General features: G+C 42.6%; 1 protein-coding gene across 3 annotated transcripts in view; it reads left to right on the top strand.

The window, feature by feature from the left end:
* Positions 1-18091, top strand: part of LOC125456430 (B-cell scaffold protein with ankyrin repeats-like) — a 247585-nt gene that overhangs the window by 200999 nt on the left and 28495 nt on the right. For all 3 annotated transcript variants that reach the window (XM_059646916.1, XM_059646955.1, XM_059646930.1), the window contains 2 exons: positions 2993-3116; positions 15437-15649. In XM_059646916.1, coding sequence (XP_059502899.1) covers positions 2993-3116; positions 15437-15649 — 337 coding nt within the window. The remainder of the gene's footprint in view (positions 1-2992; positions 3117-15436; positions 15650-18091) is intronic.

The following is an 18091-nucleotide window of genomic DNA, read 5'->3' as shown; positions in this document are numbered from 1 at the left end:
CATCATCAGGAGGGTCAGCCACCAGACGACACAGATTTAAGGTCGGTAGAAATAAGAAGTTGAGACAAAATGTGAAGAACGTTTCTTGATTTGCAGGAGAGTTGGATAGATACAAATTAGGAACAGGAAGATGCCTTCAGCCCCTCAATCCTGCTGCACCATTCAATCAGAACATAACTAATCCAGCCATGCCATATTCTCATCTGCTTCTGCTACACCCCCCAACCCCTGTCAATAACCTATCAACCACCTGTTCATCAAGATTTATCTATCTTTGCCTTAAAAATATTGAAAGATTTCTTGGACCACTTTTTGAGGAAGATGGTTCCAAAGATTCGTTGTGAGAAGAAATTGCACCCAATCTGTCTTCAATGGGCCCTTATTGTGAAACAGTTGTAGAATTGAGAGAGAGAGAAATTGAGAGATACTAGTGTTTGGAAGCACAGGCATGTTGGAGAGCTGTGTGGCTGAAGGAGATTGCAGAGATAGGCATATGCAAGGTCATGGGGGGATTTTAAAACGTAGATGAGAATTTTAAAATTGAGACTTTGCTAAACTGGGTGTCAACATAGACAGGTAATGACAGGGGTGATAGGACAAGAAGACATACTGTAAGGTTAGTGCAGAAAGCAGAGTTTTAAAGACTGGACATATACAGAGGTTTTACAGATGTTGTAAGTGAGTGTCCATTCAGGGGACTGCTGGAATAGTCAAGTCTGGAGGTAACAACAGCATGGCTGAGGGAGTGAGCATCAGAGGAGTGAAGGCAGGAATAAAGATGGATGTTACTGAATGTTCATTCTCACAGAACAGGCAATGGACATCACAAATATAATATCATCAATTGTAGTTACTGTAGTTTAAAAACAATTGGTAGGAATTCTAATAAATCATGCAATGGCATAGACTACCTGCCAATCATTGGTAGGAATTACATTATTCAACCGAACTCTGGTAAGAGCAAGATCATGCCTGTAATTTACTGAGACCTGGCATTGAGTTTGAGACTGCAGGTTCATTAATAATGTTACATTACAGTCATTTACAGAGAATGCTGTGGTTTTATATCTGCAGCTTCAGTATGATCCTCTCTCCAAGTGATTTACTACATATTTTTATTTTGTAAGTGTCTGTGAAAAGAAAGGCGTGCGTTTCTGTGACACTTTTCAGGATCCTAGGGTGTTCTAAAGTGCTTTTTTGGCAATAAAGCAGTCACTGTTGGAATGAAGAAAATGCAGCAACCAATGTGTGCACAGCAAGATTCCACAAGCAATGCAATGAAGATCAAATAAACTGATTTTGTGGTGTTCATTGAGTAACAAATATTGATTAGACACGGGGTTAACTCCCATCCTGTTCTTTCAAATAGTCATAGGATCTTTAATGCTTTGTTTAAAATCCATTATAAAAGATAGCACTTTTGTCAGTGCAGTATTCCCTCTTGACTGCACTGGAATATGTCCTCAAATCTCTGAAGTGAGACTTGAACACAATTTACTGACTCAAAGGTGAGAATCTATCCACTGAGCCATTGCTATTAGAAATAGAAATTATTTGATTTTATTTAGCACCTATCTGGACAGCATAAAGTGCATGCTATTGCAATTACCGAGTACAGTGTACAAACTCTAGATCAGTCAGCATCCTAATCAGGTTACAGCTGTGACAACAATATAAAAAGGGTTTCAAATTTCCACAACATTTTGGTTAGGCCCTTGTTAGAGTATTATTATTTTAATGTTCTGTGAGTAATAATAAGAAATGGACATTAATATCTTGGAAAGTCTGCGCAGCAGATTCACTAAAGCACTCCCAGGGATGAGAGGTTATAACTGGGAAGAAAAGGAGAAAAAAAACTGTAAGATTATCTCACCAGAAAGGACAAATTTAAACAAGAAGAGGATTCCAAGTTTTAAAGTTTTTTGAGAGAGGCCATGGCGCACTTTTTTCGAACCTCAAGTTGACAAATTGCAAATGGGATGAATTAGAAGGAGAAATTAGTTACCTTCACATCGTATCTATCACAACCTCCAGCTGTCTGAAGAATGATTTTTCTTTTGAAGCATTGCCAAACTTGTCAGCCAATTTGCAATGTCTCAGAAAATGTTTCATCCAATTATGAACTGTTAGCTCCTGTGAGCCTGAGAAACCCTCAAAGGTAAGATGAGAATCAACTCTAAGGTCCAGGAACTAAGCTAACTAAAGAATGCTGTCTTGGTCATGTTTTGAATGCTATTAATTGTAAGTATGTTGACAGGTCAGAGTTGTCTTGAAAAATGAGGGATAGATATGTCACACTAGCCTATAAAACAAACAAAGTGAGGATTGATGGACGTGGAATTAGCCAATGAGGGAGACTGGAGACTGGAGCAGCATTCACAAACCTGCAAACAGTATCTAATTTAAACAATCTCCAGAATCTATTTAAAATGAGTCTTCATGAACTCTAACAAGCAAATCTGATGACCAAAGCAACTGCAAAGTCTCCTGATAAAAGCCAGATTATTTCTGCAACAAAATGTGGTTACTGGAGAATGTTACATAATACAAATGATGTCATAAAATCAATTCCAGTCCCCCACATTAGTGCATCTCCAGCCATGATTGACAGGAGAAATTGTCCAATCCTATCCATTCTGGCTGGGCCTTGGGTTTCAATATATTATCATTAACAGATTTTTTGTCCATTCTATTTTCTTATGACTTCATGAAAATACTGAAATTATTATTTTATATTCAGAGACTGGCAATCCTAGTTGCACCTGATCAATTTCCGTGCAAATATCTTGTGCATTTTAATTTTTCACCTGAGAAATTTTAATTTGTAAGTGTAGTTTAGCAACTGAATATAAGTGATGGAGGCTAACTGAAACTGGAAGTGAAAAACAAAAAAAATTAATGAATAAATACTGTTAAAATGTGACATTTTTGAAAAACTCATTGTAGGTGAACTAAATCCTTTTGTACAATCATTCTGTTTGTTCTTAAACAGGCAATAACTGAGAGATACCGGAGGGAGGATACATTCCAGAATAATTATGACGTTCATCAATGTGCGGAAAAAGATGAAGAAGAAAATGTCTATGAAATGATGGCAAAGTGCAATATAAACAGCTGTAAGTACCACCCAGCCCTCTGAAAGTATAGGGAATGACTAACCTGAAATCAATGGTCAGTCCCAAAATCTAATACTTCGATTGTCCTGAAATCTCTGACATACTTGTCCTCATGAACATTTGGGTAACAGTGCATGATATAATTTCAAATGGGATGAGAAACCAGTGCTGATTCTTTCAGATAAAGCCTACTGAACCGCACAAACGTATGAAATAGGAAGCTCGATCGTAGGCCTTTAATTCTGGTGGTGGCAAGAAGGAGGTTGAGATTGGGCATGGCACCAATCTACCTGATTAATGCCTCTCTGACCTCCAAGTTCAGCACTTGAATAGAACTGAGGAAAACTATCTGAAGAATTGAACAAGAAAATAATAAAATGAAAAAATAACAAATTTTGTTTTTATTCTTAAAAATGAAATTGTTCATTGGAAAAGCGCATTGTAACTGAACTAAACCATTTGGTACAATTCTTCTATTTGTTCTTAAATAGGTGTCAGTAGGGGAGAAAGCGGTCTGGTGGTCACATCACTGAGCTATTTAATCCCAAGATTCAGGAAATGGCCTGGGATCCAAGGTTCAAATCTCACCATAGCAGATTTCAATAAAAATTAAAAATTCAATAAAATTTTAGAATTAAGAGTCTCATGACAACTATGAAACCACTGTTGATTGTTCACTAATTCATCTAGTTCTCCAACATTCTTTAAGGAAGGAAAGTGCTATCTTAAACTGATCTAGCCCACTAATAACTGGACTCACAGGAGTATGGTTAACTCTTAATTGCCAAATAGGGCATTTGTGGCTGGTCAGTATATGTTGGTCGAACCAGTGATGCCCATATTCCATGGGAGCAGAAGATTCCACTTTGTGACTTGCTGGGCTGAATCTGGTGTTTGCCCCTCTCTGATGACGGGTCTAGGCCTGAAACATCAGCTTTTGTGCTCCTGAGATGCTGCTTCGCCTGCTGTGTTCATCCAGCTCCACACTTTGTTATCATTGTTTTTAACTAAGTCTGATTTGTATCAAGTTTTTTGGACAGCTGTGATGTCTGATTTTACCAAACTCACCATATTAATTGCACATTTGTACCTCTCTCATATGTGATTCTGGCCCCACCTTATCACATATAATTCCCAGAATAATTCACAACTCAGCACACATCCAGCAAAACACCAGCATCTCTTGTGCTCACACCCAACATTACAAACACAAGCTTTTATTTACATGTCCTAATGCATTTGTAGATCCACAACCTGAGCGATCCCACACAGATCACCCTTCACTCCCTGGAAGGAACTGGTAGTTTAAGCATTCACTGTGGCAGTGACCTACCAGGAGAAGATAACCTCCCCTTCCTGCACTGAGCATTGTTGCACCAAGGTGTCCCAGAACTTATGGAACCTGTGACAACACAGTACCTCACCTAGCTCAGCGGTTAGCACTGCAATCTCATAGCACCAGGGACCCGGGGTCAATTCCAGCCTCGGGCGACTGTCTGTGTGGAGTTTGCACATTCTCCCCGTGTCTGCATGGGCTTCCTCCCACAGTCCAAAGATGTGCAGGCTAGGTGGATTGGCCATGCTGAATTGCCTGTAGTGTTCAGGGTTGTAGCAGGATGTATCTGGGTGGGATGCTCCAGTGGTCGGTGTGGACTTGTTGGGCCGAAGGGCCTGTTTCCACACTGTAAGGATTCTAATTCTAATTCTAATTCATTACCAGAAAGCAGGATCAGGGCCAGAATGTGCTGCACCTCCTGCTGACCCCATACATCCTGATGTGACCTGTGTGCTCCTCTCCCTCCACAAGGGCCTACTGCTGTTCCTGAGGAGTCTCTTGGCCCTGATCCTTCCGAAGCAGTCTTTGCCTTCCCAGGAAGGCAGCCATAGTGACTAACATGCAACCAGCAGCAGGCTTCCTCACTCTGGGTGGAAAGGACATAAACTAGGAACTGAAGGAGCGAGTGAGTTTCATTGACCTCAGGACAGTCTTCAGAGGCATACCCTGCAGATGAGGCTGAGCACACTTCAGTACTCACTGAGACATGTTGCACCCTGATAATGAGTAGCATGTCTGCATCAGACAGCCACATTCAGGCTCAGCATGTGCAGCAACTTGGTGAAAGTACCGTGCCGGCTGAGTAATCATCCAATGTTATTGAGAAGGGAGTGCCAGCAGCAACTCCACTCTTCCTACTTCAGACCCACGCCAAATGCTCAACTTCTCATTGCATTCAGTACAGACCACTGTGAGACTTACAAGGTAGGTGAGTGTGTAGCTCACACAGTACTCTTGATAGTTAAATGAACAGTGGTTCATCTTCAAACAATGCTGGCCTTTTGTAACACCATTGTTGCTAGTTTCCAGATTAATGAGATGTTTCAAGTTGAATTTGCAATCATCAATGCCATGTGTCAAATCATCTGTGACCAGTGACTGACCTCTAAACTCCTCACTCTGCACAGAGAGCCAACAGGCAAATCACTTTGTTGTGCTTGTTGCTACAATATCATCATGTCCAGCAAAGGTGGTCGCCGTGCTTTCAGCCATCAAACTCTGCCCACTTCAGGCATTATTCCAGCCTTTTTCTCTTACAAACTCACATCTACAGAATGGAAAGTGATGGCCGTGAAAGCAGCTTTTACAGGACGCTGCCTGTATTGGGCTGCACCACACCCAGATCCCCTTCAGAGCCTCCTTGTCCCTGATTACCTTGTAGTGATTCCATTGATTATTTCAATCCATTTCTCCCCAATGTGAATCAACCACAATGAACTTTGTCTACTACTGTTACGCCAGCATAATACCCGACGATCCCCACCCTGGTAATGAATGCTTCCATTGTGGAAACACAGTTCTGATCACTGCCATTAACCACTACCTTTCCCATAGCCTACTGTGCTCTCTGATGCTGTTCCACATACCCCATCCCCCTGAGTTTCTGAATGTTACTGACTTTATTTCACCTCCATAAACGCCTCTGTTTCCTCCACTGTCATCCCTTATAGCAGTGATTCCTCCCACATCTTGAAATGCCCAGAAGAAGCACCCCCCCCCCCCCAACTTGAACTCTCTTTAGTGATCACAGGATGAACAGCACAGTGCCTCAGTGGTTAACACTGCTGCGTCACAGTGCTCGGGCCTGGGTTTGATTCCAACCTCAGGTGACTGTCTGTGTGGAGTTTACACATTCTCCCCGTGTCTCTGTGGGTTTCCTCCGGGTGCTCCGGTTTCCTCCCACAGTCCAAAGATGTGCAGGCTCGGTGGATTGGCCATGCTAAATTGCCTGTAGTGTTCAGGGATATGTAGATTAGGTGGGTTATAGGGGGATGGGTCTGGGTGGGATGCTGTGAGGGGTGAGGGTCGGTGTGGACTTGTTGGGCCAAAGGGCCTGTTTCCACACTGTAGGGATTCCATGATACCACTGACTGTGCTCACCCCAGTCCCTGTGATCAACTTCAACAATCAGTCCCTAGACCTTCCTGGCCAGATTGCTGAGCACTGCTTTTGCAGCTCCCCAGCTGACAATTGGTGACCCCCCCCCCGACAACTCGTGCCGGCCCTATAGGACTGACCAGTGAAGACTAACATTCCATAAGTGTGTGGTTGCATTGAGTTCCAGTTCCAGAGTCATTACTGTGTGTGGATCTTGGAGGCCTGTGCAGTGACAAGAAAAATGAGAGGGAATGTAGCTGAACACTCCCTAGACTGCACTGGGATAGATCCCCTGACAGAGGGTGTCCCAAGCAGGCCACTGACTGTGGGGAAATCCCAGGACTCTGCTTGTGACTGATGGTGCTGGTCAGTAACTTGCTGACCGACAGTGTAACCTCCTTGATGGGAATGTGGACTAGCTTCTAAGGTGGCCATTTGGTTAAATGAATGTGTGGCAGGTAGCTGATAAATGATGGTGATGTTAGGTAGACATCTTGGTGTGCCATTCATCAAGATGTCCATTTTCCCACCCGGAGAGTTCCCTCACTGAGAAGAAGCCTGTTCTGTGCAAAAGGGCACCTCAAGGTGGTGCCACTGAGAGCCTTTGGCTCTGCCTCAAGCCCCAGTGCTATAACAGGCATGTCACAGCAAGGCAATACCTTAACGCATAAATGGTGTGATCATACAAACAGGCGCTAATTGTGCAAGCCCTGAAAGGGCAAGCAAGCAGGCTGTCGGTGCGACCATGACCAGTCATTGAGCCTGTGCGCACAGAGAGCATCCTTGCAGCAGCCTGTCAATGCTAGTTGCTGCTGGGCCCTGCAGCCCAGGTCTGTGTTTCATGGATGGCCGACCAGATTATCAGAGAGGTACCATCGTGGTCATGATGGATTGGCAGTTCCCAATGTCTATGGACAAATAGTGTGTGCCTGGTGCTCCTGGATTGTTCCCTGTGATGCAGTTTGATTGTGCACAACATGGACGTCATTCAAAGCAAGTGGCAAACTAAATCCATTAGATACCTACCCTAGTTTCCACGTTGAGTTTTCTTATGCTGCAGCATCTTTGGCGCAGTCAGTGAGACAGGAAACTGACTACTAATGAGGCAATTTGTGCCATCAACAATGCATTTAACAAGAAACAATCCCATTTAATTGGCATCTCACTGCTAGCAAGTGAGAAATTCACTCTGCATTTTGAAAAGCATAAAAGGTGGAGTGAGATAACAAGGTGTACAGCTGGATGAACACAGCAGACCAAGCAGCATCTGAATTTCTGAAGAAGGGTCCAGACCCGAAACTTCAGCTTTCCTGCTCCTGTGATGCTGCTTGGCCTGCTGTGTTCATCCAGCTCTATACCTTGTTATCTCAGATTCTCCAGCATCTGCAGTTCCTGCTATCTGTGTAACAAAGATAGAGTGAGTTGTTCCAACTGGTCCTCTTTGTGCTGCTAGTCTGATTCTGCCACGAATCTTGTCATAGTCCACTGCTCAGACCAGATTCCACTCTATAAACTCTCTGCCCAGTTCTCCATTTAGTTTCAAAGTCTGCCTCTGCTGCCTCCCTTAACTGTCCATTCTATAAATTCTAGATAAAAGAAACAATGTAAGTTGTCAATACGCCTTCTCTCTTAAAAATATTTTTGAATATAAGAAAGTGTACATACTGTAAGAGTAATTTATTCATTGTAACACACTTTGGAATGTCCTGAGGACATGAAAGACATGATGTGAATATAAGCTTCTTCTTTCATTTAACTTGTGCCTGTCTGTAACAATCTGGAATCTATTGTGAAAATGTGATTATCTCGTTCCTTAAGAAAATGGGATCTCCTCTTCTATTCCTATATTCCATTTCTATTTTAGAGTCAAAATAATGCTGTAAATGGTCTTATGTGAAGAATTTTCTCAACCATTTATAACACAAAACCATGATGTTGTTTGTAGAATGCACACAAAGGAGATTCCATGTTGATAATACATCAATAGCAATGAAATTCATACTTAATAATAGATGCACTGTGCAGTAACACAGTGAATCAGAAGAATCTCTGTTGTAGAATCTCTCAGAATGTAGAAGATAATCTCCAGGAGCCATTAACTGTAGCTCATTCTCATGTTTAAAGTCAAAGGTGTGTGGATTTGAGCCTCACTCTAGACACGTGAGTATAAAATATAAACTGGCACTTTAGCGCAGAGGTTTGGGCTGTAAAATGGCAAGTAATATACATATTGCATGAGTACCAGGCAGTGACTAACTCCAAAAAGACAACCTAACTATCTCCAACTGATATTCAACAGTATTACCTGAATCTCTCACTATCAAACCCAAGGGCTTACTAGTACTGACTAAACCAGGTGTTAATATTATGGATACAAGAGCAGATCAAAGGCTAGGAATTCTTTGGCAAATAATTCACCTTCTGGCTCCACAAAGCCTGTCTACCATCTCCAAGGCACAAGTCCGGATTGTGATGGAATACTGTCCACCTGACTGGGTAGCTGCAGCTCCAACAATATTCAAGAAGCTTGATACCATCCAGGACATAGCAGCCCCCTTTTATTGAAACCCCATCAATTGCCTTCAACATTCCCTCTTTTCATGACCAAACACAGTGGCAGCAATGTATACCATCCACAAGTGCACCAAGGCTCCTTGGACAGCACCTTCCAACTCACAAACACTTCCATCTGGAAGATCAAGGACAGCAAATACCTGGGAATACCACCCCCTGCAAATTCCCCTCCAAGCCACTCACCATCCTGACTTGGAAATATATTGCTGTTCCTTCACTATAACTGGGGCAAAATCCTCTGTAGCCCCGAATGTAACCATGCCAACATGATACCAATTTCACTCTATACAGGACGTACCATGGATGAATGGCTGTGTTGAGAACCTGTTGCAGTATATAGAAGTAAGAAGGATGTGGTATATAACGTGGAGTGGGTTCTGTTTGCACTTTTGCCCCTCTTGGATAAACATTCCTTTGGCCTTCCCCCAGCCTCTGTGACAGAAGTGTTGGTGCTGAATGGTCAGGAATGTAAGGAACAAGGAGATGTACAGCACACAGACAGCCAGTGCATTAGGTTCACCAAGTATAATGTTGTTGTGCTCTGAAGTGCCTAATATCACTGGGCTCTGCAGCCTTCCCTCTCACAGGTCAAGACACTGTGACCTCCAGGTGAGGCCATTTTCCTTCCCATTGTGGTCTTTCAATTTCCAGGGATGATGGAAGACCACAAGGAGCAATCTGCACGTGGTGGTTTCCAGCCTCCACTTCTAAGTGTCCCAATCACATGCAGTCCCAAACATTCGGATACCTTTCCAGATAGCCCCTTCTATGAATCCCATAGGCTTTGCACCTCCCTAGATTCCCACCTGATCTGCCTACATGAGCTTTTGACTCTATATCCTTCCCCATCAGCCTTACCATCTGAAGTGACCATGCTAGGTGTGGCAGTACACTGGCCCTACCTTGAAGCTAGGATGTTCCTGATGTGGATGAACTCACCCATCCCCTCAAACAAGAATCCATTCCTATCCATACACTCTATCCCATTAGAAATACAGCTTTCCCCGAATTCACAATTTCGCTTTGTCCCAGACTGCAATGCCCCCAAACCCCACGAATAGATTCCCAAGTCTCCATCCAGTGGTAGCAGCCCCTTTGTTTCCCTGAACCTCTAGAGGAGACATCAGAATGTCTGTGGCTCACCCCCGTGAGTGACAGCCTGGAAAGCCCCAGAGAAGTGCGCAAACCCCTGACTGATGCCGATATATCTCCCCAACTATGTTAGCCCTAAAGCCAAAGTGGTCACAATGGAGCCACAGGGCTGATCATGACTGATTCCCTGGACTGCAGAGGCCTGGTTCCCCTGAACAAAAATAACCCAACTGGACATCAGTCTGTGGCCAATCTCCTGGATCAGTATTGGAGCCTGCCTTTGACTGACTTTGCAGGGGTCCCCTGACTAACCATTGCCTTCATGGAATTCAATGAGGACTAAGGCTCAAGTCCCTGAATACTTTGAGTCAAGGCTGCTTACTTGCTGTGTGTTTGCTGTATAAGTTGCTGCACCAGGCCAAGGTGTGGGATGATGTAGCATGCGACTGTACTGCAAGATGCCTCACCCTTTGATGATTGCTGACTAACAACAAGCTGCCTGATAGGCAAGGCTAGGCAAAGCGTGGATTCTGCAGGCAGGCACTCTGTGAGCAAGTGCTGAGACAGCGTATGTGCAGTCCCGCCATGCAGCCTGATCCAATCCATAAGCTGGGCCTGTACTTCCCCACAAGGCAGTGGCCTTTCAAAGCAGGTTTGTACTTCCTAAGCATTCTACAAGTGGATTCGGGAATAGCTGTGAGGATCCTGAGGGTTTGGCAATTGTCAGATGTCCACGTCCATGGACAGAGGGTGTGTGTGGTTGATGCCCATGGATAGCTCATTTTGAGCAACATATGGACTCTTTGCAGCCGATGGCGAGCTGAAGTTTGAGGAGCCCACTCTGGTACCATGTTGAAAATCCTGTGTCTAACTTGTTCACGTGGGTGGTGGGACAGAAAGCTCCATATTAGTGAGATGGAATGTGCAGTTAATAAGGTCATATATCACAATTGACCTGCCTCCCTCCACCACCCCCTCACCCCCCGAATAGGCAACTCACCACTACCTCACAAGGATTTCACTGCAATGCCCTGATATAGTTACAAGATGCAGTGAGTTGCTTCTGAATTCAAATAGGCCTTGCAGGACCTCTTGTGTAATTCTGCCACATTTCTTGTCAAAGCCTACATCATTCAGGTTCCTGTAAGGTTCTGTGTCCTGTACCTATTTATGTAGTAAAATCCTCTAATCATCTCAAACATCTTAACTAAATCCACCACTTATCCTCTTGAGGGTATCCAAGATTAACTCTACAACTTGTGAATTGAACCTTTTCAACCCCAATCATTCTAGAGTATCTCCAATCCTTTCAAGGTCAGTGTGTGAATTTTTGTGGGTGTTGTGTATCCCCCATAATTTGATTTTCCCAATACGTTTGCAATTGTTTCAGAAGAATAGACAGAGCCTAAGGCAGAGGATTTTAGAATTAAGGAGGTCAAAGCAAGGTTGCAGATATTGCCCAGAAATATGTTGTGAGACAAGCTTGTCAGAAAAGCTTGTACATTAATATTTAATCAGATTATAATTACACAACATCCATAATAAGCATGACATGACTTAAGTTAAATGTATGATCCTTCTGAATTCCCTGCCCATCTTTGGAGGCAGGGATTCCAATGCAGGTCAAAGTTATTGAAATAAAGAATGGTTACAGCATGCATGAAGAAGGCCACTTGGCCCAGCATGTCTATGACAGGTCTCTGTGATGGTGTAAAATGTGCTGGGTACTAGATTTTATTCAGGATTTGCACTTATGAGGATAGCTACTTTGGATAATATTTTATGTAGGACATACCCATATTTTCTAGCATCCTGCAGGTTGACACCAGCACATGGAGGAGCTGGTACAGAGAGTCTAAATGAACAGTGTGATAAGCATGCAGTCATGTCAGGGATGATAGAGGTGATGGTATGAATTGCCTTTCCACAAGCTGATCTTTTTTGTATTTCCAGAAAACACTGTGATCACTGATTCACGTCTATAGGAATATTGACTTTTTTTACAAAATTAAGTACTTATTTAAGTGTGTACTAAATGCCGCCAGAATGTTTTACTCTGCTTCTAACAGTTGTTTTACACTAAAATCTGATCAGATTTGGGAGACAGCTGGGGCAGATCCTTAGCTTTGCTACAAGCTGCAATGTTTGTGGCATCAATCCTGCACCTCACTGATCTCAACTATTGCTGCTGGTGTTAGTGCCAATTGGAAGCTACAACTCATCCACAGAGAGGGGGTGGGGAATTCAGTAACCACAAGTCACTGTTCATGTATGCCTCCCTGTGGCCAAGTGAAACAGTTTCGTTTATTCAAATGTGGATGTCTCTGGCTAGGCCAGCATTTATTGCCCACGCCTAACTGCCCAGAGGACAGTTGCTGTGGGTGTGGAGTCACATGTTGGCCAGACCAGGTTGCAGTTTCCTTCCCTAAAGGGCACTAGTGAACCAGATCAAGAAAGGAAAAGCAAAACTGTAGAACTGTCAGCAAAGAGGAAGCACAGTAGGAACTTGAAAAATAACCCAAAGAACTGCGGAAGCTGTAAATCAGGAACAAAAACAGAAGTTGCTAGAAAAGCGCAGCTGGTCTGACAGGATCTGTGAGGTGAAATTAGAGTTAATGTTTCAGGTCTAGTGACCTGAGGTAGGCTCCAGTGTTCTAAGGAAGGGTCACTGGACCCAAAACGTTAACTCTGATTTTCTCTTCACAGATGCTGCCAGGCCTGCTGAGCTTTTCCAACAACTTCTGTTTTTGTTCAGGAACTTAAAAAAAATTGCTAAAGGTGAAAAAAACGGTTGCAAAAAGAACTGGACATCTGTAACAGCTTTAAAAACCGAAATTGCTGGAAAAGCTCAGTAGGTCTGGCAGCATCTGGGAAGAGAAGTCAGAGTTCATGCTTTGGGTTCTGAGGAAGGGACACCAGACCTGAAATGTTAACTCTGATTCTCTTCAAAAATGATGAGCTTTAGCGGCAATTTCTGATTTTGTTTCTTATGTACAACATCTGTGGTTCTTTTGGGTTTTATTTTCTGTAACAGCTTGCAGACTGACCAACTTGCTTCACCATCAATGAATCCTTTGTGAAGTGCAATTCCTGTTGCAGTCTAGAAAACACAACTTGCGCACAAGTTCCCACAAACAACACGGACCAGTTAATCCATCTTTTAGTGATGCAAATAGAAGGATAAGCATAGGTCAGGACAACAGGAAAAACACCCTACTCTTCCTCAAAACAGTGTCGTGGGCTCATTGTCACCAAACAACAACCAATGTTTGTCTAGAACCTTTAATGTACCAAAACGTGCCAAAGCGCTTCACAGGAGCATTATCCAACAGAGTATGACACTATTAGATCAGACGTCTGCCGTCTTTTTCATAAAGAGGTAGGATTTAAGCAATTTCTTAAATAATGAGAGGTAAGTGGAGAGCTGGGAGAGAGAATTGCAAGTTCAGGCAGCTGAAGACACAGCCACAAATGAGGGAGTGATAAATTTTGGTACGTTAGAGATGTCAGAATTGGACTTAATTTGAATTTTCCGAATAATAGAACAAAACGCGGATCTTATGACGTTTTTCATCCGGACTTAGCTTCTGATTTTGATCATTTTTATATTAGACAATGAAACAGCTAGTGAACAGGCCTTTCAACTAATAACTTTTCAGTTTCTGAAGTGATTATCTGAATCTTATTGTTTACAAAAATTCTCATCACAATCGATCTTTTGCTCTTGGGTACCTAATGCAAATATCACCTTCACTTAGTGTTACAATTTTCACTCCACCAGCTGCAAAGTTATGTTTTTGTAAAAGGTATGTGTTTCTAATTAATGCTGACCAGTTAGGCATTCAGTTGTTCCACACTTTCCTGTTACTGTTCCATGGAATAGAATTAGAAGATCACTAAATAATTCAACAGAGGACTCATTTAACACATCAATCTTACGCTAGCTCTTTGAAAGAGCTATCCGAATATTCCCACTCACCCTGGTGTTTCCCCTGTGCCCGACAAATGTCTCAAACTTAAGTATTTATTCAAGTCCGTTTGAAAATTCCTATAGAATCTGTTTCTATTGGCCTTTCAGGCTGCATGTCCCAGATCACCTCAAGCTGCCCCGTGCACAGGTGATCGAGGGAGGTGGTGGTAGAATGGTATTGTAACTAGGTATAGTAGGAACTGCAGATGCTGGAGAATCTGAGATAACAAGGTGTAGAGCTGGATGAGCACAACAGGCCGAGCAGCATCAGAGGAGCATGAAAGCTGATGTTTTGGGCCTAAACCCTTCTTCAGAAGTGACCTGAATTTCTGAAGAAGGGTCTAGGCCCGAAATGTTAGCCTTCCTGCTCCTCTGATGCTGTTTGGCCTGCTGTGTTCATCCAGCTCTACACCTTGTTATCTCTAATAAACCAGATACCCAGGTTAATGGTCTCAGGACATAAGTTTGAATCCCACCATGGCTGGTAGTGAAATTTGAATTAAGTCTGATTCCTGGGTTGGCAGGACTGATGTATGAGGAGAAGTTGAATCAATTATGATTATATTCTTTGGAGTTCAGCAGAATGAGAGGGCATCTCACAGAAGCATATAAAATTGTAACAGGACTGGACAGATTAGGTGGAGGAAAGCTGTTCTCGATGGTGAGTGATGTCTGGAACCAGGGTCACAGTCTAAGGATGCAATGCAAACCATTCATCCAGAGAATGGTGAGCCTGGGGAATTTGCTCCCACAAAAAGTAGATGAGACCAAAATGTGGTATGATTTCAAGAAGGCGTTGAATGTAGGGATTGGGCTAAAGGGATCAAAGGGGAAAAGCAGAAACAGCCTGTAGAGTTGGATTATCAGACGTGATCAAATTAATTAGTGCAGCAGGCTGAATGACGTACACTCGTCCCTATTTTCTATGTTTTGATGTTCCATTTTTTTTCCAAACCACCCTAAATCTGATTCTGCTGAAGTTATTAACTTTCCTGACACTGCAAACAGTACTTTTTCCCATATGCTCTTAAATTACTTCATAATTTTGAACAAATTTGGCTAATTTTAGTAAACTTGATTTCCCTGAAATTAGGTGAATTTAAAAGAAGTTGACTTCTTAGCAATGTCTGTTCATCGGACTCTCACTCACTATCAGTGCAATTCACCAAGGGGTGGGGATTGGTTCATTTATATGCTCATATCTTTAAGATCTAAAATAAGAAATAAACTAATCACAATTTGTTTTAACAGCAGCTAAAGAGTGCACAAAAATGGTAGAGAATGAGAAAGCAATGAGTGAGGAGGATCCATATTCTTTAACAATGGATGATGAAGACCCCTATGATCTAATTTTACCAGAAGACAGAAAGGAAAGTACGGCCATCGTTGTAAAGAGGCCACCTGCACCTATTCCTCGACCAACGACCCTGCAGTGTGTGGACAACACACCCTTTATAGCTCAAGGTATGTCATTTGCTGCAGCAATAGTTATTGCAAATGTTGTACAGAAACAATGCTGAATTTTAGCAGCGTCAGAGTGGGATGTTATAGAGCAGTGAAATACGGGTTTGTCTCTGTTATGAGTTTTTGTACTCTTCCTGGTCAGGTGAATGGGAACAAAATGCTTCCTCCACAAGAAATGATCACAGGGAAAGCAGCTGCACATCTGGGTGGGGAAAGGCCTTTGTGATTCAGAGATTTTAGGGGTGACTGGCTTATGCCGAGACTGCAGAATGTTAACCAGCTGGAATGGGAGCTCACTGAACACTAGGTAGGCCCCAGCTTGGGATATTCTGTCCAGTTCTAGGTACACATTTTAAGAAGGATGATAAAGCTTTGGGTAGGGTGCAGAGGAGATTTGCCAGAATGGTACCAGTAACAAGGGACTTCATTTATGTAGAGGGACAGCAGAAACTGCGATAAGAGCAAAGAAGGTTAAGCAAAGATTTAATCAAGGTGTTCAAAACTGATAGTGTTAATTTGGAGAAATTGTTTCCTCTGACAGGTGTCTGGCTTCTGCAAAATACAGGTTTAAGGTAAATGGCAAAACAAACAAAAAGATGATGAGGAGACCTTTTTTCCTTTTACACAGCTGCCTGAACAGGCATCGAAGCAGTTTCAATTGGAACTTCCTAAAGGAAGTTGGATAATCTTGAACAGGAAACATTTGTAGAGCTATATGGAAAGAGCAGCAGGAGTAGGACTAATTGAATAGCTCTTTCAAGGAACTAGCCCAGGCATGATGGGCTGAATAGCCTCCTATATTATGTGATTCTATGATTAATGTCAGAAGGACAGCAGATACATGAGAACATCACCGCCTGCAAATTCCCCTCCAAACTACTGATCATCCTCAGTTAAAAACATAACACTATTCCTTCATTGTCACTGGAATTCCCTCCCTAAGGACATTGTGGGTCAACCCACAGCAAACGGACTGCCACTGTTCACAAAGGCAGCACACCCCCACCTTCTCAAGGGGCAATGAGGGACAGGCAATAAATGCTGGGCCCAGCCAGCGATGCCCACATTCTATGAATGAATAAAAAGCAAATTGAAAAGGACAGCTTATAGAATGAGATGGCTGTGGGATTAAAGTTAACAGACCCAAACGGAAAGTTTGCACATCGTTAATGGGTAGAGTGGCCTCCCCTTGGGCTGTGATTCCATAGTTACAAATAAAGCTTTTACCAATTAAAGGCCTATTTAGGAAATGAAAATGGATCTCCCAATTATTTCCAATTTATTTTCTAAAAGCATGTTCAACTATGGGAAATTGGTTCTGTATATGCACAGAGTGATATTAATGGCTGATGCAGTTCAGACCATTAAGAGACTGCAGGCCTCAGCACAAGCTGAAATTACATCAAATAAACTACTCACTGTCCAACCAATAGGGTTGTTGAGTGTTTGCTGCAGTCTGATTCAATGTATTACCATCATTGACCTGTTTGCTGTCGGGTCTCAGTTCAATGGCATTGTACTCCAAGCGGTTAAGTATGAGTTTTACAGAGGGGCATTGTGTGATAATGACAAAGCAGCAGGAGATTCTGTGATCCTCACTACACCATTTCAGGACCTCTCATGAAGCTTCTTGCTTGTGATTTTGTAAAACTAATTCCTTATTCAAACATCAGGTAAAAATATCAACTTGGGAAACAAGCAAAATTAACAAATGCCAAAACTCATCCACAGATTTAGACATTGACAACTTTATATAGCATATTCAATATGGTCAAAAGTGGTTAACAAGAGTAATGCTAATAAAAATACCTTTTGTATTGATCCACATTACAAGATTTTAGTTTGCTCAAAAGAGCTACGTTGCAAGGAGCAAGAGAGGTTTAATGGAGAATTTTGGAGATTAAATCTGTTAAAAGTGTTGCTAACAAAGTGACACAGTTAAAATTAGTAATCGGAACTGGGCAGATATGCACAGAACTGTCAGGCACTTGATAGACTTGGGGAGGTTTCAGAAATAAAGAGAGACAGGTGATGTGAGAGTGACAGCCCTTGACAGCAAGGAGCCCCAGAAAAACTGGAAGCAATCAGTCTTAGGGGGCAAACTCTCCACTGGCTGGAGTCATACCTAGTACATGGGAAGTTGGCTGTGGTTGTTGGGGGTCAGCCATCTCAGCTCCAGGACATCTCTGCAGGAGTTGCTCAGGGTAGTGTCCTAGGCCTAACCATCTACAGCTGCTTCATCAATGACCTTCTCTCCGTTAAAAGGTCAGAAATGTTCGCCAATGATTACACAATGTTCGGCGCCATTCGTGACTCGTTAGATACTGAAGCAGTCCATGTCAAAATGCAACAAGATCTGGACAATATCCAGGGTTGGACTGACACATGGCAAATAACATTCACAAGCACAAATGCTAGTCAATGACCATTTCCAATAAGAGA

The sequence above is a fragment of the Stegostoma tigrinum genome, chromosome 1, assembly GCF_030684315.1.
Source record: "Stegostoma tigrinum isolate sSteTig4 chromosome 1, sSteTig4.hap1, whole genome shotgun sequence".
NCBI lineage: Eukaryota > Metazoa > Chordata > Chondrichthyes > Orectolobiformes > Stegostomatidae > Stegostoma > Stegostoma tigrinum.
Note: the sequence above shows the minus strand (reverse complement) of the source record. Positions and strands in the feature narration are given on the sequence as shown.